Source organism: Carcharhinus amblyrhynchos, unplaced genomic scaffold, assembly GCF_965287045.1.
Source record: "Carcharhinus amblyrhynchos unplaced genomic scaffold, sCarAmb.v2.hapA scaffold_39, whole genome shotgun sequence".
Classification (NCBI taxonomy): Eukaryota; Metazoa; Chordata; class Chondrichthyes; order Carcharhiniformes; family Carcharhinidae; genus Carcharhinus; species Carcharhinus amblyrhynchos.
This window is the reverse complement of record NW_027649780.1, coordinates 6,911,031-6,936,936: the sequence shown is the minus strand read 5'-3', so window position 1 is coordinate 6,936,936 and position 25,906 is coordinate 6,911,031. Positions and strand designations below refer to the sequence as shown.

The 25,906-nt window shown below is 41.7% G+C and overlaps 1 protein-coding gene across 1 annotated transcript in view; it reads right to left on the bottom strand.

Moving 5' to 3' along the window:
- Positions 1-3,245: 3,245 nt before the first annotated feature.
- The window catches only part of LOC145363577 (Ig heavy chain Mem5-like), a 35,236-nt gene continuing 12,575 nt past the window's right edge, over positions 3,246-25,906 (bottom strand). Inside the window, exons 2-6 of the mRNA XM_080218760.1 lie at positions 14,855-15,168; positions 13,583-13,616; positions 3,768-4,067; positions 3,443-3,561; positions 3,246-3,353 (exon numbers count right to left, since the gene is read on the bottom strand). Of these exons, the coding sequence (XP_080074886.1) occupies positions 3,246-3,353; positions 3,443-3,561; positions 3,768-4,067; positions 13,583-13,616; positions 14,855-15,168 (875 nt within the window). The remainder of the gene's footprint in view (positions 3,354-3,442; positions 3,562-3,767; positions 4,068-13,582; positions 13,617-14,854; positions 15,169-25,906) is intronic.

Sequence of the window (25,906 nt, the reverse complement as noted above, 5' to 3'; positions counted from 1 at the left end):
CTCCATGTTGCTGTGTGACCCTCACTTCAATTCCCATTCGGTGTGGTGTAGCAGCAGAAAGCTGACATCAATGGATAAAGGCATGGACTATGAGAGAAGCAGGAACTCAGAAATATACATGTTGTGTTTGTTTGTCAGAAATGTTGAAATTGTCGGATTTTTCCTCAGCGGGAGGAAAGTCAGTGAAGTTACTTTGCAGAATTCTGGAATGAATGTGCTTTACTCTGTTTCTAACCCAGGGTGTGTCTGCGCTGGGAGCACTGATTCAGCAAGATTTGGGCTCGGGACCCTAAAATATCTGACTCAAACCAAAGATATAATCGAAGTGAAACTGGACAAAAAAACAATTAAACAATTGGGTATTTCAGTTATCATTAGAGGGAAAATAGTTTATTCTTTTTATTGAGGTTTTTAATGTAAGTGAGTGATTCTCATTGACATGAATTAACAGTGTCCATCAGCGCAAGGGAAATGTTCACAAAACTGGGTTTACCGCTGGATTTGTCAACTGTTCTGTTGATGATCTTCGAGGGGATGGCTTCATGTCCCACCACACAGGAGTAAGAAGCGCCGCTGGACCATTCCTCTGCTGCAATGGATAACAGGCTGTACATGAAGAAGGAGCTATTGCCGCTCTCCGCCACCACCTCGGTGTTCCTGTAGTTCCCGGGATTCACCGGCTTGTCGTTGACGGTCCACTTGACGAAGATCTCTCGGGGGGAGAAACCTCTCACTAAGCAGCTGAGGGAAAGGAATCTCTGAGCGGAGACTTCTTCTGCCGAGGGCAGGAGGACAGAGACGAACGGTTGCCGCGGATTTGGATCTGCAGAAAATGTACAATAAAGTCAATAAACTGGAGGATTCTGGAGGCAATGAAACGGCTTGTTAGATACCAGGGAAGTGTGCTTCACTTTTGATTTTAAATGATTCCATTTATGACTTCCAGCTTGGAGGAGAGGTGAACACTCTTGTTTCCTCAAATAACTCAGGGGGGCGGACTGGAAAGTTTCCGAAAGTTTACAGCACAGAATCAGGCCATTCGGCCCAACTGATCTACTTTTTCTTTTTGGTTTTCTGTTTTTCATGCCCCACATCAGGCTCTTCTTATTCGATCTAAACTCAATAACATCGTCTTCAGTTCACTTTTCATTCATCAACACATCAAACTTCCCCGTAAAAATATCGATCGGCCCAAAGTTTTTCAGTTAGTAGAGTTTCCAGTTAGAAAAGACCATTAATGCACTGAATATTAAATATTGGCTAGTACAGTTCCACTGGAGATAGATACAGTGATGCAATTACATAGAAACATAGAACAGTACAACACGGTACAGGCCCTTCGGCTCTCAATGTTGTGCCGAGCTATGTCCAAACCCAAAATCAAGCTATCCCACTCCCTATCATTCTGGTTTCGTCCATGTGCCTATCCAATAACCGCTTGAAACTTCCTAAAGTGTCCGACTCCACTATCACAGCAGGCAGTGCATTCCATACCCCAACCACTCTCTGAGTGAATAATGTACCTCGGACATATCTCCCACCATGAACCTTAAATTTATGCCCCCGATAACAGCTGCATCCACCCAAGGAAATATCCTCTGCACCTCCACTCTATCTATCCCCCTCATCATCTTATAAACCGCTATTAAGTCGGCTTGGATCCTCCTCTGCTCTAAAGAGAAAAGCCCCAGTTCCCTCAACATTTCCTCATGAGACCTACCCTCCAAACCATACAGCATCCTGGTAAATCTCCTCCGCATTTTCTCCAATGCTTCCACATCCTTCTTATAGTGAGGTTATCAGAACTGCACACAATATTCCAAATGTGATCCGATATAGTTGCAGCATAACCCCACGGCTCTCAAATTCAAACCCCTTGTTAATAATCACTAACACACTATAAGCCTTCTTCACGGTTCTATCCACTTGAGTGGTAACCTTTAGAGGTCTGTTGATATGAACCCCAAGATCTTTCGGTTCCTCCACATTCCTCAGAACCCTGCCTACATTTTGACCCTACATTTATTGTTCCAATGTCTCAGCTCACCTGTTTCCTTGTGGATAGATGTTCTTAAAGGAGTCGGCAGATCCTGATGGCTCACCACGCAGTCAAACACAGCCCCACTCAGCCAGGCCTGTGTCGAGATATATAATTTGCTGATCACGCTGTCAGGATCCTCTCCAGCCTCTTTGGCAATCTCTGATTTCAAATACTTCCTGTCTCGGATCCAGGACACGTTGACTCCATGAGGAGCATTGGAAATGATGCAGGTTAAGGTCACGGTCGCCTCCAGTAAGACCTGTTCTATTGGTGGTGGCTTTATCTTCACTGTGGAATCATGGCACTGGTGAGAATCTGTGAATGAGAAATGAAAATGAACCCTAGTTCCCCTTCAGAAGCAGGACAGCAGTCTTCAGCATGAAGGAGATGAAGTTGCCTTCGAGGTATCAACCTTCAACTATCGCCTTCCAATTTCTATAGGCGATAGCAAACCAGCTTGTCCTATGAAATTCTTCCCTTTATTAAAGTATTGTAGCTGCTGTATCATTCTCATGAATCAGCATTGCAACTGATACCACCCTGAACTCAGGAACAAAGTACTGGCCGTTGGTTTATAAGGTTGAGATGCATTTTCCAATATTTTACCCCTGTGCTGTGACCTGTGAAACAGTTCGATACCGACTGTCTCTCCAAGTCTTACCGGCTGTCTCAAGAAAAAAGGTGACGTCAAGGCCACTTCACTCACTTCAAGACAGAAGGGAACATTATTTCAAAAGGAGACAGTGGCATGGTGTGTTGTCAATGGCGTTGTAACCTAGGGCGAAACTCTGGGGAAAGAGATTCGAATCTCACCACTGCAGATGGTGAAATGGGAATTTAATAAAAATCTGTGATTAAAAGTCAAATGATCATCATGAAGCCATTGTTGTAAAAGCCCACCTAGTTCACGAATGTTCTTTAGAAAAGTAAACCTGCTGTCTTTATCTGGCCTAGCATGCATGTGACTCCAGATTCACAGCAACGTGGTTGACACTTAAGTGCCCTCAGGGATGGAATATAAATGCACATCTCATGAAGGAATATCAAAAATTGCTGTTGTGATGAAATTCTGAGTAGCACTGTCCGAATGCAGCAAACTACATGACAATAACTTAGAAATTGTTCGATGCTTTGTACTAACTTTGGTAGATCCCTAATTCCAATTAACATCAGAATGGTATATTTTATCCACGATTTGAGTCTCTTACCCCGAGTCGAGCTGATGTTCTGACTCTGAGTGAATTCTTGATGAGTAACCTGGCAGGTATAGACTGCTTTGCTGAACCATTCCCCAGCGGAGACTGTCAGCCGGCTGCTGGCGGAGAAGTTCCCGTTCACTTTCCAGGCGGGAGAGGTGACAATTCCTGAATCCATGGGTTCCCCATTCTTCAGCCACTTCACCGTCATTGACTTTGGCTGGAAATCAATGATTGAACAGACGATGGTTGCAAATTTGCTGCTTGAGATTTCTTCACTGGTACTCACGGTGAGGATAACAGTTGGATGGAGAACTTTAGGACCTTCAGAAAAAAAAATTCGTCATTTCCTGCAGGAGATGTGGATCAATTAAACTTTTGTCTACATTAGTAACTCATTTGCAGTCAACAGACACTAGCTGGAACAATCCAGGGGTCTGGATTATGCACATCTATTTAACTGAGTTATAACCAAGGCCCTACATGTTAACCACAGTGTTTCTGTTTGATACAAGCTCCACAACACTTACATGGCATTTCAACGCTCTTGACTGAGCTTCTGTGTTGAACCTCACAGTCAATTCTGGGACATTCTCCTGCTGAGTCGCTGATAGTTAACTGGCTGCTCAGGGTGTAGGTTCCCTTCGTGTTTTGCACTGACGGGTAAGTCTTAAACCCAGTGGTGATCTGTTGCCCATTTTTCTTCCAGGTCAGTTTGGAGTCATCTGGAGAGTAGTCCATCGCCAAACATCCGTAGATGACGGAGCCGTCGGAGTTGTGTTGCTGACAGGAGGAGACCAGGCTGTAGAGAATGGGCGGAGATGGTGTCGCTGGGAAAGAATAGCCAATTGAACAAGTTAGACTCTTATTTGCGTTTATTAAGTCATCAAACATATTGATACAAACATGTTTCTATATCAGATATAGCTTTTGGTGTTGAAGGGATGAAAGGATATGTGTAGTAGGTATGATCAGGATATTGATGAGCTCTGACCAAAGTGAGTGAAGGTGAGGGATTGAATATAACTGAGTAAGTGAGGGGTGAGAGTGAGTGAGTCAGAGTGTGTTATTGAGGGTGGTGCGTGAAGGAGAATGAATGTGGATGGGTGGGAGAGTGAGGGTGAGTGAGTGAAGGTTTTGATGAGGACGAGTGATTGAGGATTTGTGAGTTAGGGTGCGTGAAGTTGAGTGATGACGAGTATGTGAGGGTGTGTGAGTGAAGGTAGGTGCGTGAGTTTGAGTGAGTTTGATTGGGTGGGGTGGTGTAAGTGAGAGGGAGAGAGGGTCATTGAGCTTGAGTCTGTGGGGGTGAGTCTGGGTGATTGAGGGTGGGTAGGTGAGTGAGTGAGTTTGAGTGAAAGTGAGTGAGACTGGTTGAGTGAGGGTGGGTAAGTGGGGTGAGTGAGTGTGAGAGAATGGGGTGAGTGAGTGAGGGTGAGTGAGACTGGGTGAGTGAGGGTGGATTAGTGGGATGAGTGAATGGTGAGTATGAATGTTGGTGACTGACTGAGGGTCTAAGTCAGTGAATGCGGTTTAGTGAGTGAGGTTGAGTGAGTGATGGTGTATGAGTGTGGGTGGCTGAGTGACAGTGAGTTAATGAAGGCGCGTGAGGGTGAGTGCGTGTGAGTGAGTGAATGTGGGTGCGTGACTGAGGGTATGAGGGTGAGTGAATGTGACTGAGTCAGTGAGGGTTGAGAATGAGTGAGTCACTGTGTGTGATTGAGGTTGAACGAGTGAGGTTGAATGAGGGTTTGTAGGTGAGTGTGGGTGAGTGAGTGAGGATGGATGAGAGTGAGTGAGCGAATATGTGTGACTGATCGTCAGTGAGCGAGTGTGTGAGGGTGTGATGATGAGTGAGTCAGGGCGTGTGTTTGAGTGAACAAGTGATGTTGAATGAGGGTGTGTGAGTGCTTGTGGGTGAGTGCGTGAGGATGGGTGAGAGAGGGTGAGCGAATATGAGTGAGTGAGTGAGTGACTCAGGGTGAATCAGGATCAGTGAGTTTCTGAGGTTGAGTGCGTGAGGGCCAGTGTGTGAGGGCAAGTGCGTGAGGGCGAGTGTGTGAGGGTGGATGATTGAGCAAAGGTGAGTGAGTGACCGTGAGTGAGTCAGCGTGAATGAGAATGAGTGAGTGATAGTGAGTGATTGTGGTTGAGTGAGTGAGGGTGAGTGAATGAGGGTGAGTGAGTGGGGATGAGTGATTGTGGTTGAGTGAGTGAGGGTGAGTGAATGAGGGAGAGTGAGTGAGAGTGTGTCAGTGAGAGAAGGTGGGTAAGTGAGGGTGAGTGAGGGAAGATATTTGAGTGAGGATGAGAGATTGAGGGTGAGTGAGTAAGTCTGCGTGAGGGTGAGAGAGTCAGTGAGCCACCTCCTCCTCTTCCTCTCCATCAATCTTTTCCCGATTCTCTCCATTGATCAGCTTTCAGTAACAGGGCTGTGTAAAGTCAGGAATCAGTGTAGATCACCGGGCAGCTGCTTTAATATCGGGGCCTTTCTTTCAGAAACACGGATCAGTGAACAAATAGACAGACTGAGGGAGCTGGAAGGGAAGCTTCCAGCAAAACTAGGGTCACACAGGAATCAAACACCAAGTTTACACCAGTATTGGGGAGCCAGGCGGCCTTATTCTCAGCCAGATCCCTTCTTATTGATTGTGTCTTTGTGTCTGGTGTAACACATGGAAATCCCTACTTCTGACCTCATGTTGGATGGAATGTGTCATTGATGAAGCAATAGAAGATTGTTGGTCCCAGAACAGTCCCCTGCCGAACTCCTGCAGTGATATCTCAACTTAGATGTTTGACCTTCAACAACCATTACCGTTTTGCTTTGTGCTAAATATGATTCCAAACAGAGAAGAATTTCCCACCGAAACTTATTCACATGAGTTTTACTCGGGCTCCTCAATCCCATCCTCATTCCAATGTTACCGGGGGGGGGGGGGGGGGGGGGGGGGTGGTGGTGGTGGGGCGGTTGCACCCTGGCACAGTGATTAGCGCTGCCATCTCACAGTTGAATTCTTGGTATGGGTCATTGTGTGTGGAGTTAGCAAGTTCACCCCGTGTCTGCTTGGGTTTCATCGGATGCTCATGTTTCCTCCCACAGTCCAAAGATGTGCGGGTTTGGGGATTGGTCGTGCTGAATTGCCCCTTAGTTTCAGGGGTACTAGTTGGGGTGAATACATGTGGTTATGGGGATAGGGCTTTGGTGGGATTCCTGTTGATGCAGACTCGATGGGCTGAATGGCGTCCTTCTGTACTGTAGGATCTTATGATTTTATTCTATGATGTAAATGACAGTCTCTCTGACGTATGTGAGGTGGGACGTGTGTGAGAGGGCATTTGGGTGTGTGTGCAAGAGAGAGAGAGAGGGTGAATGTGTGTATGAAGGTGCCTATGTGTGATAGATTGTGTTTGCACATGTGCGAGACAGTGGGCTGCGTTTGCAAGAGGGGACAGTGTGCCTATTGGAAAGCAAAATAATCTGTTCATGAGTGTGTGGAAGTGTGCATGGGATTGCGTGTGAGTGAGAAAGATGCGTGCGATGTGTGTGGGTGACAGAAGCAAAGTGTATGTGTGTGTGTGTATGTGTGTGTGTGTGTTTGTGTGTGACAGAGAATGTTTGCACGAGACTCTGCTTATGTGAGAGACTGTCTGTGTATAAGTTCGAGTGTGTGCATTGGTCTATGTTTGTGAGAGAGTGTTTGTGAGAGAGCTAGTGTGTGAGAGCAAGAATGTACAGGTGTGAGATAGTGCGTGCAAAAGGGAGAGAAATGTGTGTGTGACAGAGAGAGAAAGATGCTTGTGCAAGAGGAATTGAGAGAGTGTCTGTGTGCATAAATGTGAGACAACTTGAGTGTGTGTGACAGAGTGTGAGAGAGAGTGCGTGTGCGAGAGCGTGAGACTATGTGTGTGTGTGTGTGTGTCTGCGTGGAAGAGAGAATGTGTGTGGAGGTGTGTGCGTGTGAGTATTTTTGTGTATGAAGTGTGAGAGACTGATTGAGAGGGCGAGAGTATGTCTGTTTTTTGTATTTGAGACAGAGTATGTAGACCGTGAGAAAAAGAGAATGTGTGTGAGAGACATCGTATGAGAGAGAAAGTAAGTGTGTGTATGTACGTGTGTATGTGTGAGAGAATATGAGCATCTGTATGTGTCTATTTATGTGTGTGAGTGTGTGATGTGTGTAAGTCTCTATCTAGCTGATTTAGTCTGGAAAAGCACACTCACTCCACACATACTCACCCACTCACACAGTAAGTGGGATTGACAAGTGAGCACAACACGAACTGTGGGTCAAGTGTTGGAAAAACATTTAAATCTTTCACAAGTCAGTCGCAATTGAATAATTTCCTCTTTCCTCAAAGACAGAAACTTGTAAAACCTCACGCAATTTGACACAATCCAGGGCAAAGCCACCCACAAGATTACTCCCCCCCCATTCACCCTATTCACTCTCTCCATCACTAACAAGCAGTGTCAGCAGTGAGTATTATATACAACATGCACTGCAGCAACTCACCAAAGTTCCATAGAATACACTGCCCAAACCCGCTGCCTTTACATCCTAACAGGATAAGGGCAGCAGCCACATATGGACACATAAGAACATAAGAACATAAGAAATAGGAGCAGGAGTAGGCCATTTAGCCCCTCGAGCAAGCCCTGCCATTCAATAAGATCATGGCTGATCTGTCGTGTCTCAGTTCCACATTCCCGCCCTCTCCCCATAACCCTTAATCCCCTTGCCTATCAAAAACCTATCAACCCGCGTCTTAAATATATTTAGCGAGGCAGCCTCCACCACTTCAACGGGCAGAGAATTCCAGAGATTCACCACCCTTTGAGTGAAGGAGTTCCTCCTCAACTCTGTTCTAAACCGCCCCCCCCCCCTTTATCTTGAGGCTGTGCCCTCTAATCCTACAGTCCTTTCTGAGCGGGAAGAGCCTCTCCACCTCTATCCTATCCATCCCATTCATCATCTTATATGTCTCAATAAGATCTCCCCTCATTCTTCTAAACTCTAACGAGTACAAGCCTAGTTTATTCAGCCTCTCCTCATAGTTCAACCCCCTCAACTCCGGCATCAGCCTAGTAAACCTCCTCTGCACTCCCTCCAAGGCCAAAATATCCTTGCGTAAGTGCGGCGACCAAAACTACACACAGTACTCCAGCTGCGGCCTCACCAGTGCCCTGTACAGTTGCAGCAAGACCTCCCTACTTTTATATTCAATCCCCCTCGCTACGAAGACCAGCATCCCATTCGCCTTCCTGACCACCTGCTGCACCTGCAGGCTGGGTTTTTGCGACTCATGCACAAGGACCCCGAGGTCCCTCTGCACCGTCGCATGCTGCAGTTTTTCACCATGTAAGTAATAGTCCTTCCTACCATTCTTTCTACCAAAGTAGACAACTTCACACTTGCCAACATTAAATTCCATTTGCCAGCTCCTGGCCCATTCGCCCAGCCTATCTAGATCCTTCTGCAGACTCTCCACACCCTGTGGACACGACCACAGCAAGCTCCACTCTAAACACACACCATCCTGACTTGAAACAATATCTCAATTCATTCATAAGAACATAAGAACATAAGAAATAGGAGCAGGAGTAGGCCGTCTAGCCCTTCGAGCCTGCCCCGCCATTCAATAAGATCATGGCTGATCTGAAATGTCTCAGTTCCACTTTCCCACTCTGTCCCATAACCCTTAATTCCCTTGTCTGCCAAAAACCTATCGACCCGTGTCTTAAAAATATTTAGCGAGCTAGCCTCCACCACTTCAACGGGCAGAGAATTCCAGAGATTCACGACCCTTTGAGTGAAGAAGTTCCTCCTCAACTCCGTTCTAAACTGCCTCCCCCTCCCGCCTTTTCTTGAGGCTGTGCCTCCTAGTCCTGCTGTCCTTTCTGAGCGGGAAGAATCTCTCTCTCTCTACCCTATCCATCCCTTTCATTATCTTATGCGTCTCTATTCATAGTCGCTGGGTCAAAATCCTGGAGCTGCCTGCCTAACAGCAGAGCGGATGCCTGCAGCATACGGACTGCAGTTGTTCAAGGATGCTTCATATCAATACTTTGTGAAGGAACAATTAGGGAAGATTAAAAATTCTGGCCAAGCAAATGTCTCTAAAAACCGTTAGAAGATTAAAAATAATATGCAAGTGAATTTGACCCTTCAACTGTCATTCTAAACAGTTCAGTGGCTGCTGTAGTACGGAACACAAGATAGTACATCTCACTTTGTATTTGTTCATCGAATATTCCCAAGGCCGGTACATCACTGCTTAAAAATCACCCAATTCTCCCTCTACAGTCTGTCGTTTCTGCTTTTCCGATGGACACAATATGCTTCAGGGATTTAGTTTCTGATACGCCGAGTCAGACAGTCACATTTCTCACAGATACAAGTGTTTTGAAGAAGTAAGTCAAATTTCAGTATCCGAAATACAGCAGAAGGGGCCGGAAAATTTATAACCAGTCAGGCAGGCTCCTGGTCCCAACACAGTGACCACACGCTCAGAAACAGAACAGACACAAACGGTGCAACAGCCGAGTTTCCAGCAGAAAGATCTGTTAAATCTGTCAATTTCATTCAAACTTTTGGATTCTCATTGATCAATGGTCAACGTACCACAACAGAAAACCAATAACCTGTTTTAAATTAAACTGGTATTCATTTGAAAAAAAAATCCCTTGACTTCTAATTATTTATCTCTATCTGTATCACCTCTCGTAAAGATGTAATTTCGCTGAAAACGAGCAATCAAAAATATCAGTTTCAGGGCTGTTCAATGTCCCTAACAGAGATGCCATGACATTATAAGAATTAAACAAACATGGAAACATTAACATTGAAAATCATTACATGATTCGAACTAACTTCTTAATTAAATGTAGTCAACGGAATAATAAAGGCAAAATAATTTATCGAGCTGAGCAGAGCTGAGTAAAGAAATGTTTTGTTTCTGAATTCATTTCTGATACAATTAAGTATTCTTTAAAACAGATGATATGTTGTACACCAGTGCACTATTCAAGGTATTTTGTTTTGAATTAATTAGCACCAATATTATATTTTGTTATTGTTAATTGGCAGTTAGTTCTCCTGTTACTGGTTTGTACTCCGCAATAAAATCAGTTTTCAATCATTCAAAACTTGTCTTTGCCTGGAACATTGTGAAGTAATAAGGTTCCAATTAAATGTTAAACAATAAACTTCAAATTACAGAGTGGAAATATTCAGACATTTTGAAATTCATTTGCTTAAATCGAATCACATTGTAATGTTTTCATTTCCACTTTTACTCCCAACGCCTTATTATAACCTACAGACGTGTTAAAATGCATGCTTCTGTATTTGTATTTGCTGTAACGACCTGGCGGTTTGAGATCGATTAAACTGCTTCTTAGATTGAATAATTTGGATCATCCATATAATTTACTTACTGAAAATATTGATTAATTTAAGAAGATCTGAATTAAACAGTGAAAAAATCGATGAGGACAATTGACTCAAATCCTCTGCAACATTGAAACATGATGCACAAAATAAGTCGAGACTTTTTCTTCAGTATAATATTTAGTAAGATTTAAACATAATGTTCCAATAGAATCGATTCTTCGATCCTGTCATTTATTCATCTTTATTCAACATTTATTCTGTTTTCAGCAGTAATGGAGCCATGATGGTGTTATTAAGCGTAGAACAAATATTACTATCTTACAAATGTTACTAAATAATATTATAATATTTGTATATAAATTAATCTTTTTGAATTTCATGTATTAACTTATCAATCTCTATCCAGTTTCTGTTGACACAACAATTCAAACACCATTAATTGAACAATTGTTTACTGTTGGCGAATTCCACCTGTCAGAAAACTGTTCACTCTGTCAAGATTATTCAAAATGTGGGATTCTAAGTGGTCAATTGTCAAATTACAACAAAGAATCAATAACTTATTTTAAATTAAACTGATACTAATTTCAAAATTCCCTTCGACTTTTAACTACCTGTGCCTCTCTGTCTTAAATCTAGAAAATTGGGCGTAAAATACAATTTTTTTTCTGAAAATGAGCACTTCAAAGGTAACAGATTCAGGATAGTGTAATGTCCCGAACAGAGATATAGTGACGCAGTAAGAATTATAATTCATGTTTTGCTTTAATCTGCAACTATTAGTTAACATGAATAAAATGCACTGGCTTGCATTTTTTTTGATACTTGTTTGTTTTATCCTGAAAATAATTTTTAAACGTAGTTTGATGTTTTTGTTCATTTAGCTGGAAAAAGTGTAACCGCTCAGGATCACGGGGCTCAAAAAATACAGAAGCAATTGAGAAACAGCAAACCATTCCAAAATTTTTGAAATGGCATTAGTGACTAACTACCTTGACATCCAACTACAAATGAATTGGAAGAAATGCTGTGCCTCCACAGAAAGAATGTAATAATCGGACACAAAAATGCCAAATAGCCACGTCTTATCCACTAAAATTCGTATTTATGTGAAAGCGAACTTCATTGGTATATAACAACTAATGCAAAGTACCTTGATGAACTGAGCACTGCTGTGGAAACAGCTTATTATCATTGAAACAGTTTCCAGAATTATCACAACATATCTCCAGCCTAAAAACATTTCTGGTCATGTCAGTTGTGTGCAAAGCACAGCAGAACTATTAGGAGGGATTAATCAATAATGATATTAATATAAAATAATCCTTGGTGATTATGGAGTTATATTGCCGATTTAAAAATGTTTAATTTATTTTAATTTTACGAATAAATTTGTGAATGAGAAGTCTGTAGTTGCAGCAACGACTTACTGTCCGAATGAACGTTGTATGTCATGATTTATTTTAATTTCTAAATGTTAGTTAAAATTTATTTTTAAAAATGCTGTGATATGTTTATTTTTTTTCCCAAAACCTGCCCGTTTTCTCCCTGCAAAGATTTTCAAACTCTTAGTTTGTCTGCATTCAACAAGAAAACATGTAACCGCTCAGTGCCACCGAGTTTAAACAATGCAGATTCAATACCGAAACACCAAACCATTTCGCGCACTTTAACATTCGTAGTGACCCAACCACAGAACCTCCTCAGCAGAAACGCAGCAGAATACATCAATGAGGGAATGAATCCTTTTCACGGGGATGCAACTCAAATGTCATTCAACAAAATCAAAAATATCATTGCAAGAAAATATCAACATCCAATCCGGCAAACCAGATCATCACCAAATATATGAATGACTAAACTAAATAGAAATCTGGAATAAGAGCAATAGCATAGCGAGGAGGTTGAATATGTCCCACAAATTAACATTGAAACTTTACCACATTTTATTCATACTGGGTCATATTTCAAACAGATTTCAAACATATTAAACATTTGGATAGTAAAAGCTGCAGCTATCTGGTGCCACCGAGGTAAAACATTGCATGTATCCCGAATTGTGAATGCAGTGGCAAACTATGTTTTGGACGAGTGGCGTAAACAGTGGTTTGGTTTAACCAGCAATTATTTGTTACAATTTAATATAAAAGCCCCCCTGATTTCTGTGTGCAAACATACGTCAAATAGTTTAAAACCAGCAGACTTTGTATTCAATCACAAAGCGTATAACAGCTCAGTATCACGGAGTGTAAGCAATGCAGAATCGCCAAACCATTTCATAAATTTTACTTCAAAGTCACCCAAGCAGACAATCTCCTCACCAGAAAAATGCATCACCGAGGGACTGAACCCCGGTTCATGCAGAAGCAGCTCAATTCTACAAACAGTTTCAACAGAATCAAATTTCACATTGGCAGAAAATCTCAATTAAAAATCCAGCCAATCCGCCCATCACCAAAGTAACTAATAATTAAACTGAGCACAACAATAACATAACAAAACCAGCATTGTGATTATGCCGAACATGTTCATAACATTAATGCAGAAACTTTAACACATTTTGTTAAGATTAGGTTAGATTTCAAAAGCTTGTGGAGTAGATGGTGCAACTCACAACCACTAGATGTCACCGAGGTTAAACATTACAGAAACGCCGAACTTTTTAAAGAAAAGAAGGCATTTGAAGTCACCCATCTAAACACTGTCCTCAGCAGATAAACACCAAATCACAGCAAGAGACTGAATCACTCAGTATTACCTTTTGTCAATTAACAGTAGAATTATATAACCCCCATATTAAGTAAAATCACATGAAACATTGTAAAGATTTTCAGCACAGAATCCACCAAACCACATTTCAGTGAACAAGTGAATTAATAAAATCGAGAAAAAATATATAAAACAAAAACTCAAATAAAACACTGACTAAATAAATGCATGGTTCTTACCTGCAGCCACCGTCACCATGGTCCCCTGTCCCCAGTCCTCCATGATGTCACAGTGTCACATTCTCTAGGCTGGGCCATACAATCACCATCCCTGCACAAAATAGGCAAAAATTCACCAGTATTTTTTTTAAATCGCAAGCCAGAGCGAAAACAAGTCACTGCATTTTTCATGAAATTATTATTGCCCTGGTGAATACCGTTCGCTCTGCATAAATAACATTAATGATTTATATTTCACAGAGAATGACTGATCAAGTTGTTGAAAGCACTAACTGATGATCAAATTGTTATCATACATTTTCCATATTAATTCTCGCTATTTGTTTAGTGCTGGGATATAAATAATACAGCACTGTAAATAATGCTGGATTGTAAAACAAAGCACTGACCCAGCCTCGGTAAATTAGTGCTGAAGGGTTTTTGTATTGACAGTAACTGTTGTGCCATCTAGTTATCACAGTGGGACACAGCATGACACATACTGTGCCCGCCTACTAACTGTAAAATACAGAGATTTAATTTCACTGCTCTCTCAAATATCTGATTCCGCTTCATCCACGAGCGAATGAGTGAGCTATTTCAGCTTGATCTGGTCATTATATTTAGAAAGGGTATCGAATTGTTTTTAAACTCACCGTGTAGATTTAGCATGTCGGTCAATATAGATTTTACGGGAAGAGTTTTATACCTTTTTACAAACTAATAATACTTGCACGCATTATTCATTGAAGCCTCGTTTACTTTGAAAATTCTGCTGTGGTACTGATTACCAATTTGAACAATCTCTTTCCATGAGGTTTTTGTATGAGGATGTCGCTGTGATCAGCACTGTGACCCCCTGTGGTATCACAGTGACACACACCCGCACAAAAACTGCACTCACTCTCTGCTCAGTACTGCCGTTCAATATTTACTTCAAATAGACCCGTATTCCTGATGTAATTTACAACGTAGGCAGCAGTTTACAAAGCACAGTCTAGAAACACCTCCACCAAGTATCAGAAATAGTAAAACGAGCATTATACCAAGGTGTGTAATTGTTGAAACTGTTAACAGTAAATATAAAGTGAAAATCTCAGCCCATTATGCCTGTTCGTTTCCTTGGTTTAAAGTTTAATTTTCACTATGTTAGGTTTGTCAGAAGTGGTTTGTGTTTTGGTTCTGATCACTGTCGTTATTATTGTATTTTAAACAGATACTGACCTTCAGGTTATGATGGAAATTGCCCAATCCCTTTCGAGCAGTTCTTGTTCGGGTGCATCTCTGGTTCCTCTCGCTGTGGTCTCTTGCACAGTAATAGATGGCGGTGTCTTCGATCTTCAGCCTCGTCATCTCCAAAGAGAAGATATTGTTTGAAGTGTCTTTGGACGCAGTAAATCGATCTTTAATTGTTGTGGCGTAGTTGTTGCTGGATGAACTGCTGTAGTAAACCAGCCACTCCAGCCCCTGTCCGGGAACCCGTCGGACCCAGTGCATGTAAGCACCGCCAAGACTGAAGCCGCTGGTTTTACAGGTCAGTGTCAGGGAGCCTCCGGGATGCCCGGTCTCTGCCTCTGGCTGAGTCAACACAATCTCCGACTGGACACCTGTAAAAATAGATCAAAAACCCCGACGGTGAATCTTAGTGAAATGTTTGCTGACTCTGGAACATTCCAGAGATAGAGCAACATTGACACAGTTAACAGTGAGAGACATGGACAAAACTTATACTCACCAGATAAAAAAGTCAGCAACAAACTGAGAGAAATCGCCGAGCTCATCTTTCTGGTGATTTGGGGGAAATGTTTGTGTCAGGAACTCAGTGAAGAAACCAGCTCCCGGACTGTTGGATTCCGGTCCCAGAGAGCGGTATTTAAATACCCGGCAGAAGGGGGCGGCTTTCCAGGCGCCGCCTGTTGATTCCCTGCTGGAGGCGGTGACTGGATCCACGTCCCACCTTCCACACCCCCAACAGAATGGACTTCGAGGTTTACAATAGATTAATATTAAAATGGGCATTTTATCTGTATCGGGATATTAGTTTGGCTGAATCTGTTCATTGTATTGTCTCCATTATTTCTGATGGTGATATTACAGTTCATCATCTCTTTATTTAAACAAAAACTAAATCCATTGTAAATATGGTGCTAACAAGAAGACAAATCTAAAAATGATGAAATAACATATTTTGAAAATAAAGAGACCGTGAGACTATTTTGCAATAATTCCGGGTCTTTGTCACATTACAATAATAAAGCATCATTTATCAGAATGATTGTTCAATTTCTGTAACTAAATGCGGGGGATGAACAAAGTGATTCCATTTACAGTGTGGATGGCTATTACTGTGCAATTTGCTTTTGGAGATGAGAAGAAACTCTCAAACAATCCAATGTTTCTCTTTATATATGTCAAACATCCCCGATCTCGCAGGCAGTCCTTTGAAAATAATAAGAATCCCTCCCTCCTGATAATTAAATAGTGAGTTCACTGAGAAACGTAGCATTAACATCTACTTTTGACAGAGAAGTTAGTGAATCGGGACGGACATGGACATCATTGAAGTTCTCTTTCAGCGTTCAAGTATTTGCAGCTCACTCTATTGGTCACCAGCTGTCTAACATTCACCAGTATCACAGGATATCAGGACTTTGCTGCACACTGCACAGTATCACAAAAATAAATGTTTTATCTTCCATTGAATCAGGCTATGAACTGATCATTTCTCCATTCCTTGGCAGTTGTGAGAAAAAAACTCTTCAATAACGGAAATCAGATTGCACTGTGCAATAGAACAAGGTGCACATCAGGTACACGCAACGCTGCTGTTTAAATGCGATAGAGAACTTTCAGAACAATCCAGGAATCCCCGCTGTTCAAGTCAGTTTTCTGATGTTTTTTAATATTATTTCGATGCATTTTTTCCATTGTTCTGATTTCCATCGACTGGGGAATTGGGACCATCAACATCTCTGTCTCGCATTTCATGAAGTTGTCAGTAAACGGAATTTAATTATTGGAATGGTATTTGCTTGAAAGTTATACAAATGAAGCAGCATCAGGTCACTTTATTGTTTTGTGATACTACTTACTCACATAATGAACAGGACATTGAATGGAAATATTTGATTAGAATGATTACGAGTTAAAATGTGTCTTTGTCGTGGGAATGAAACATTTATTGTTTAAATGGCTGAATCCCATTTCGTCCATTCCGATTCACGCTAATCTGTCCCACACAGTATTTGGCAGCAATCCAGGTTGCTGTCAAATGCTCAGAGTTATTGACAGGAAGCATCTGGGGGTGTTTGTGCAGTAGATCAAAGATCTGTTTCCTTAGTACTGACCCCTTGGCTGCAAGCCAACTTAAAACCCTGCATGTTGTCAGTAAGGTCTATTTATAAACAAATCTACCGAGCAACAGTACTGGAGGCATTTAAATTTTTGGAAGTTATAAATCTAGATGATGTTTTCCCATCTCTAAAGAAAGGATTATTTTCCACCTTCTCTGGCACCCTATTAATAACAATGATGATTTTTCCAGCACATCAGGATATTGTGATGGACGGACAGAAATAATCACAGGCAGACTGAAAAATGGCTCAGAGGGACGATGCATGTTGTTATATTTGAGCATGCACATTTATATTTTATTTCCTTTTATCTTTCCATGGGATGTTTGTTTGGAAAGGCCGACACTCTTTACCTTCCCAAATTCCCTTAAATTGACTGGTTTTCTGGTACGCTTCTGAAGATATTAAAGAGTCAGCTAGCTTGCTTTCAGTCTGCAGTTATCTCCTTGTGAGACAATGTAGCGATGGCAGATTTCCTCCATTGGGGAATCAGAGCGGTTCCAATGATCACAATTAGTATCCATTCCAGATTTATCAATAGAATTCAAAATCTACCTGCGGCAATGGCCCGGCTTAAATCCCTGTCCTCACATCATTGTCCTGGGTCTCTGGATCACTGGATCAATTAAAATTATTGATGTCACCATCCACACAAACAATATATGTATGATTGTGTTGACGAAGGAATGAATGACATTTGAATGACTGATGGATGAATGACTGTTGGATGTCTGAATATTTTGATTGAGGAATTAGTGAATGGATTGGTGGATTCATTGATAAATGGTACTGAATGATGCTGTTCTACATTTCCATATTTGTGTTTGACGACTTCATAAATTGAAAGAACTCCTTTATTCAATGTGTGTCCGTCTAATACTTTCAATCCTTCCAGAGTGTCTGGGTGAAATACATTCCGAGTTTCTCGGGAGTAAGCAAGCTGATCCTCTTGAAGAGTAGGGGGAGATTTTCCTGCAGTTCGGATGGTACGTTACTCTGCTGATGCTGAATCTTCAAATCCAGGACAGAAAGAGAGCATGATTTGGTTGAGGAGGAATGATTGTACTCTATAAAATACTGGCTCTTTCATATACAACAAATCAATCAACAAACCCTCACCCAAATTAGTGAAGGCAACAGGGTGAAAAGTAAATAAGGTAGCAACAGAAATATTTCTGAAATTCACTGGAAAACGACAAGTGTCACATTATTTCCCAAAACAGTGTAATAATGAATGGGAATTTAAAGATTTAGTAACTTCACATGAAGTACAGGTTGTTTCATTTATATCATCACTTTGAAAATCATCACACACTCCAGCTATGTATCAGGACTTTCTGTGTGATGATGAGGTGATGCCTTGTCAATGAAGCGCTGAGGCTGCTGGGTAGCTGTTCATTATCCCCGGTCTGAATTAATTCCATTCCCCACTGAATTCTGGGACAGATTTTATTCCTTGGTGTCAAAAAAGCCAATATATTGTCAATAAATTTTAAAATCAATAAATTATACGAAGCAAAGTACAGTTATATATTAAATAGAATGAAATGCCGAAAATAAACAGAAAATACTGGAGAATCTAAGTAACATCTGTGGAGACAGAAAAGAGCCTTTGCTTCACATCTGGATGACCCTTCGGCAGAGTATTCCTGCTGCTTTGGAGAGATCATCACTGTTTCCTACAACGTGTCAGAAATGCTGCATAAATTTCCTGTGAGATGGGAATAACAGCAGTAATAGATACTATTTATATAGATGATCTGGAGGAGGGAACCGAGTGCAGGGTGTCGAAATTTGCTGATGACACCAAGATTGGGGGAAAGGCAAATTGTGCGGAGGGTGTGGAGAGTCTGCAGAAGGATCTAGATAGGCTGGGCGAATGGGCCAGGAAATGGCAAATGGAATTTAATGTTGGCAAGTGTGAGGTGGTCCACTTTGGTAGGAAGAATGGTAGGAAGGACTATTACTTACGTGGCGAAAAACTGCAGCAGGCGACGGTGCAGAGGGACCTCGGGGTCCTTGTGCATGAGTCGCAAAAACCCAGCTTGCAGGTGCAGCAGGTGGTCAGGAAGGCGAATGGGATGCTGGCCTTCATAGCGAGGGGGATTGAATATAAAAGTAGGGAGGTCTTGCTGCAGCTGTATAGGGCATTGGTGAGGCCGCAGCTGGAGTACTGTGTGCAGTTTTGGGCGCCGCACCTGCGCAAGGATATTTTGGCCCTGGAGGGAGTGCAGAGGAGGTTTACTAGGCTGATACCGGAGTTGAGGGGATTGAGCTATGAGGAGAGGCTGAATAAACTAGGCTTGTACTCGTTAGAGTTTAGAAGAATGAGGGGAGATCTCATTGAGACGTATAAGATGATGAATGGGATGGATAGGATAGAGGTGGAGAGACTCTTCCCGCTCAAAAAAGACAGTAGGACTAGGGGGCACAGCCTCAAGATAAAGGGGAGGCGGTTTAGAACGGAGTTGAGGAGGAACTTCTTCACTCAAAGGGTGGTGAATCTCTGGAATTCTCTGCCCGTTGAAGTGGTGGAGGCTGCCTCGCTAAATATTTTTAAGAAGCGGGTTGATGGGTTCTTGATAAGAGAGGGGATTAAGGGTTATGGGGAGAGGGCGGGAAAGTGGAACTGAGCCACAACAGATCAGCCATGATCTTATTGAATGGCGGGGCAGGCTCGAAGGGCTAGATGGCCTACTCCTGCTCCTATTTCTTATGTTCTTATGTTCTTATGTTCTTATTTCGAGCCACACACAAGCTGCATCAATTCACAGAGTGATCCTAAATATCATAACAAACTTCTTCATCCTAAACTAATCAACATCCCAATCACGAACTATAACCTAAAGAAAACCTAATCCCTATCCACCCACATCATTTCTCAATGTCATCACCCTCTTCAATTTCCTCCAAAAAAAAAACACACTGACTCGAAACGTTGGCTCTATTCTCTCTCCACAGATGCTATCAGACCTATTGAGATTTTCCAGCATTCATTTTTTTTTGTTTCCAGAATCTGTAGTATTTTGCTTTTATCAAACTGATGAACATAATTGGTGAACTAATTGTTTATCCGTATGAATTGATGATAACTGGGTAATTGGAACAACCCCGCCTGGAAATTCCTCTAAGACACTCACAAACCTCACTTGGACCACTCCTTCATTTGCGCTGCGTCGGAGCCCAGGAGCACCCTCCCTAAGAGCACTGTCGGTGTACCTACACTGCAGGTTCTGCAGCAATTGAATAAGGTGGCTCACCATCAGCTTACCAAATGCAATTAGCAATGGGGAATAAATGCGGGCCTAGACAACGTCGCCTTCCTGCCATAGAGTAATTTTAAATATACTTGTCATTATGTATGAATGAGAACTGGTGAATGAAATTATTACATTGAAAATGGATGGTAATTGGTGAAAATAATTACCACCTTTCTGAACTTTTTTTATATTCTCCTTATTTGGTCTAGTATCATTAATTACTCAGCACTGTCTCAGTTCATGTCTAAGAAGTTCCTATATCAGTAAAACTGTGCGAGACACTGCCTCAGTTTTGTTTTCCTTGACAATGTCATTTTTTTAAAAAAAATGTTTCTTTCGCGGGATATGGGTCTCATTGGAATTAGGCATTTGACCATCCCCACATCGCACTCGGCACTAAGTCATTACTATAAACTGTTACCTGTGTTGATTTTTTTTCTCTTTTACCCCGCAGGTGCGTCCGTCCACCTTGTTGTCTAACGAGGGGCACGCACAGGATAGGTCGTGCGTGGGCTGCTCTTGGATGTTTCAAGTGTAGCCTAGTACTTTGCGTCGTTTGTGTATGCTTAAATCTGGACCAGCAGATGGGCACCACGACAGCTCAGTGACTATCACTGTTTGCTGTGCAGATACATGGATTTGGGCCAGTGTCTGTGGGAGTTTGCGCATTCTCCCTATGGTTGCATGGCTTTCCTCCGGGTGCTCCGGTTTCCTCCCACACCCCAAAGATGTGGTCTTAGGCTGATTGGTGTAACATATTGTCCCTAAATTATTCTCCCCTTAACCAGGTTTCCAATGGGGGGACCATAAGCGTAGACATGGGTCAAGGGTGGAGGAGGAAAAACATATAGTTAAGATGGCGGCGCGGGCTCGTTGGGCCGAAGGGCCTGTTTCCCGTGTTGTGTTGTTCTTTGTTCTTTATTTTCATGAAGCAGGCCCCTGTTTATATTAAAATACAGCCTGGCTCTGTTAATACTCTGCTAGACCAGAGCTCAGTTTACATTGCACATGACATTCTCTCTGGTTATGTAATACTTGATACTCACCCTATATATATATTTCACTATGACAATTTTGTTCCTGCACTTAACTATGCCTCTCTTTGAATAATGTTTGTTTTACTCCACGGTTTTGTGAGAAGAAGAGATAATATGTTGGGATAAAAAAGATTGCTATCAGGCAAGATCCAGAAACGGGCAGTATTGGATTGCCAGTATTTTATTGTGCTGTAATTTTCTTTGATTTTTTGTTCTTCATTGACAGTGCATGCTACACAGGGCTTGGTATCTATTTTCAATGCAGTCAGCAGAAGTAGATTTCAGATATCGCTCCTTCTTTTCCACTGTCCAAAACCTCATAGAGTTTGCACTTGCAGAAAGATGCAGAGAATTGTTTTCTCCCAATCACTTTAATCATCACTGGCATTGACCAGTGCAGTAAAAACTGAGAGCATGTCAAATGCAATATAAACGTGGACATGGTCAATTGCAGAAATAAGACTGCACCTAGTTTGATACAGAGAGAGATCTAAATTAATATAAACAGAATTAACGTCTAGTTTAATATAAACAGAAACATAGTGACATATAATATAAGAAGGAACAGCGTCTAATTTAATACAGACAGATAATATATCCAATTTACTATAAGTAGAGACAGACAACATAAAATTCCACGAGCAAGATAGAAAGAGTTAGGGTCGAGTGGAAAATAAACAAAGGCGTGGCTCATAATACAAGCTGACACAGGGTAAATTTACTGTAATATAAAAAGACTGGTTCAATCCCCGTGAAATCTGTAGAGACGGCCGACTATCCCATCGGAAACTTACAGGACAGGAGTAACATGGGGTTAGCTGCAGAATGCAAAGTCCCCTCTGCACTGGCAAATTAATAACTCCCAAAGCAGGAACAACATGAGTCAGATGCAAAGTGAATCTCTCCCTACACTACCCAATTCAAACATTCTCAGAACAGTATACTGCCTACAAACAGAGTGAAACTCCATCTACAAATCTGTTCAAACAAAATTAAGGCAGAAAGAGCATGGACACTCTTCTGTGTAAAAACTCTCCTGCACTCTTCCTTCAGTGATTCAAGAGGCAGGTTTAAATTAGCGTTAGGTATAGGGGAAAGAGCCGTCTACACAGTTCCACAAAACACACCCAGGCCAGGTATTGCAGAGATTAGATATGGATTAAATCTTCCCTGACAAAGATATATCAACCATTCATAAGCCAGGAACAATGAGTTTAGACGCAGAGTAAATATTCCTCTACTCTGTCCAGCCAAATACTCCAAGGACAGGGACAGCACCGGCTAAATATAGGGAAAGATTCCACATTGAATCCTTATCACCAGGTGTAACCGAGGTTAGACACAGAAGAAAATGTATCAAGCATTTCAAGATCATTGATTTCTCAAGAGATCTTTTAGAGTAATTCCCAGTCATGGATTCCAATTTATTGAATTCCATTATTTTGGAAGCCTGTAACTCTGGCTGAGAGAACACATTGGGCAGACAATGACTTTATCTGTGGAGTGAAGACGATGAACGATCGTGGAGAGCCAAGACACAGAACCAGACAGGAGAAAGCCAGTGAAAGAGATGAAACACAGGAAATTTCCATGAACACATTTGCCGTGTCATTACATTTCGGGATCAGAGGGATTATTTCCTAATTCTGAGCTTAGATATCATCATGATGTTTTTCCTCACATCACTGATGAATAAATAATGTTGAAAAACAACCATTACTGGAATCCGTTGATTGATTTGCATGGTTCTGTCTATTTCTGTGCTGTGTTGGTGGGGAAATATTTGTTGTGCTTCTGTCAGTCGACAATCTAATTTGGAGTTTCTATTTTTGTATATATTTACATAAATAACTCACTGTTTACAACGAAATGTTCATGACAGCAAAACCAGATAAACCGTCACTTGTTGATCAGTTTCAACTCAAATTATTTTAAGAATAGTAATGGTTGGTTCAAAATGAATAGAAACTTTATGAACATTCATAACACCAGTTGCATTTAATTAAAAGAAAATGATACATTCCATTTCAGAATTAGTTCTAAAAGTTCTGAAGTCACAATTAAGAAAACATCTGTGAACAGGCTGATATTCCACTGAATGTTAATTTGATTGAGGATTTAATCTGTTTAAACTAGACAAACTCAATTTTTTAAAAAAAAATCTGATGTCTCAATATCCCTGTCACAAATAGTGATCACACTCACACGACAGGAGGATAAAAAAATCAAATATGGTTATCACTAAGAGATACGATTATTTTTGCTGCCTCGCAGGCGACAGGGAAACGGGTTCGATTTCAACCCTGGGTGAATGTGAGTGGTTTTCGCATTCTACCCATATCCATGTGAGTTCCCTCCGAATGCTCCAGTTTCCTTCCACAGTCCCAATATGTGCAGGTTAGGTGGATCGGCTATGATAAGTTGCCCCGAAGCGTTCAATGATGTGCAACGTAGAAACACGGAATCCCTACAGTGCAGAAGGAGACCGTTCTGTTCATCAAGTCTGCACCAGCTATCCAGCAGAGCATGCCTCACAAGGTGGAATGTCTATGCTAAATTTTCTGTTAGTGTTCAACGATGCGTAGATTCGGGGGATTAGCCTGTGAATATGTGTCGCTCTCGGGATAGGGTGAAGGCTGGGCCCAGGTAGGATGCTCTACTGGAGAGCCGCTGCAGACTTTTTGGACAGAATGGCCTCCATTTGAACTGTAGGGATTCTATGATTTGATGCTGCTATGATCAGGCAGAAGAATGAATGTATCCACAATAATCTCAGCACTTCCAGAAAATTACAACATTCATTTTGGTGGAACTTGCGTTTATGGAACATTTTACCCGACCTCATGTCCCAACGTTCTTACCGTTGACTAATGTACCTTTGCTGAATTTAATCACCGCTATAATGTTGGAAATACAGCAGGTAATGTACGTATAACATGCTCGAACAAACGGAGATATGATAAATGACCATCACTTTGCGATTTTATTTGAAAAATGAGGATTAGTGTCGGATATTGGGTATAACAGCCATGCTCTTTGTGGTTATATCGAGAGATTTTGCATCCTGGCATCAACCTTAAATGTGAATCTGCTTCCCTCTCTGCTGATGCCCATTGAGCTGCTGAGTAGCGTTTTTATTGTTTAGATTTCTGTAATCTGCAGCACTTTGCGCTGTTTTCATTGATCCTCTGGATGTGAGCATCACCGACAAAGCCAACATTAACTATCCCTGCTGAAAAGGCGATTGTGAACCACCTTGGTGAAAGTTGCCCTCTAGGTGATTTTATTGTTTGACTCTCCGTAAAAGCTTTGATACAACTGGGTGGCTTGCTCGGCAATTTCAGTGGTGGTGAAGGGTCATTGTCCTCACAGTGGAACTGGAGTCTATCTGGGACAGACAGAGTAAAGATAGGAATCTTCGGTTCTCGTGTTAATTCGAAAGAATGGTGTTGTTTGAAGTGTAAAAGTAAATTGCTTTGTATTCTAGAATTGAAACCAAAAGAATAAAAAAAGCTGGAAAATCTCAGCAGGCCTGGTAATATCTGTAAGGAAAGAAAAGAGCTGACATTTTGAGTCCAGATGACCTTTTGACAAAGCGTTGATGAAGGGTCATTGGACTCGAAAAGTCAGCTCTTCTCTCTCCTTACAGATGCTGCCAGACTTGCTGAGATTTTCCAGCGTTTTCTCTTGACTTTTTTTTAATGTGTCTTTGGGCGGAGTGAATTGATTCTGAATCCCTGGGACGGAGGAATTGTAGGTTGATCCAAGACTGTTGTACGGAAGGAGACACTATGAACATTGTCCAGGGACCTGTGGGGCCCAGGCCAAGCTTTTCTTGAAAGCTTGAGATGAAACTTGTAGCGTTGTCTTGTTCGAAAGCGATTGAAGAACATAATAAATGTATGTCACGTTGCACTGTAAATGGACACTAAAGGGCAACTGAGCATGGCCATTCCAACCACCCTGTACATTTTTGGAATGTAGAGGGAAAGCGGTAAACCTGGGGGAAACCCACGCACACACGGGGTGATTTTTCAAACACCATACAGTTACACAAGGCCGAAATGGAACCAGCGTCCGTAACAGTGTGAGGTTCCAGTGCTAACCACTGTGTAAATAATTCTTACTAACTTTAAAGACGATATGAGTAACATATTCAGTATTTACTTGCACATTCTATGTCTCAGTAAATACCTAAATGTAATGAATTGCCCGGGGCGCCCTTGAATGTGATGTACAGCTGACCATTCCGCTGCCAGTGCAATGCATCTTTCAAATGACTCACTGAACTTCTCTCCTATCTTTCTCTGCCTCAGACTGTACCTAAATCAGATAAATTTTATTCTCTCCCTCAGTCTCTATTAACTCACTTACACGGGTACCCAGGAAACGGATCCGGCTACTCGTTGAAAAAAAGTTTATTTTTTTGGTTACGACATCTTTTGGCTAAAAAGATGAAGCACAAAAGTCTCATCAGTGGAAAATTCAGTGTCGGAAACAAACCAGTTCATTCGCTTAAACCCCTCTCCTCAATTTCTCTCACACAGCACCTAACACACTTAAACTTCCTATTTTAAAACACCTCGGCGGGACAGAAATGTTGCTTTAATTTATCCTCTTTTCTCTCAGTGATAATCTTTAGTCCATTTTCCCTTCAATTAATCTATTTAAACCCCCTAATATGATCATTTCCTT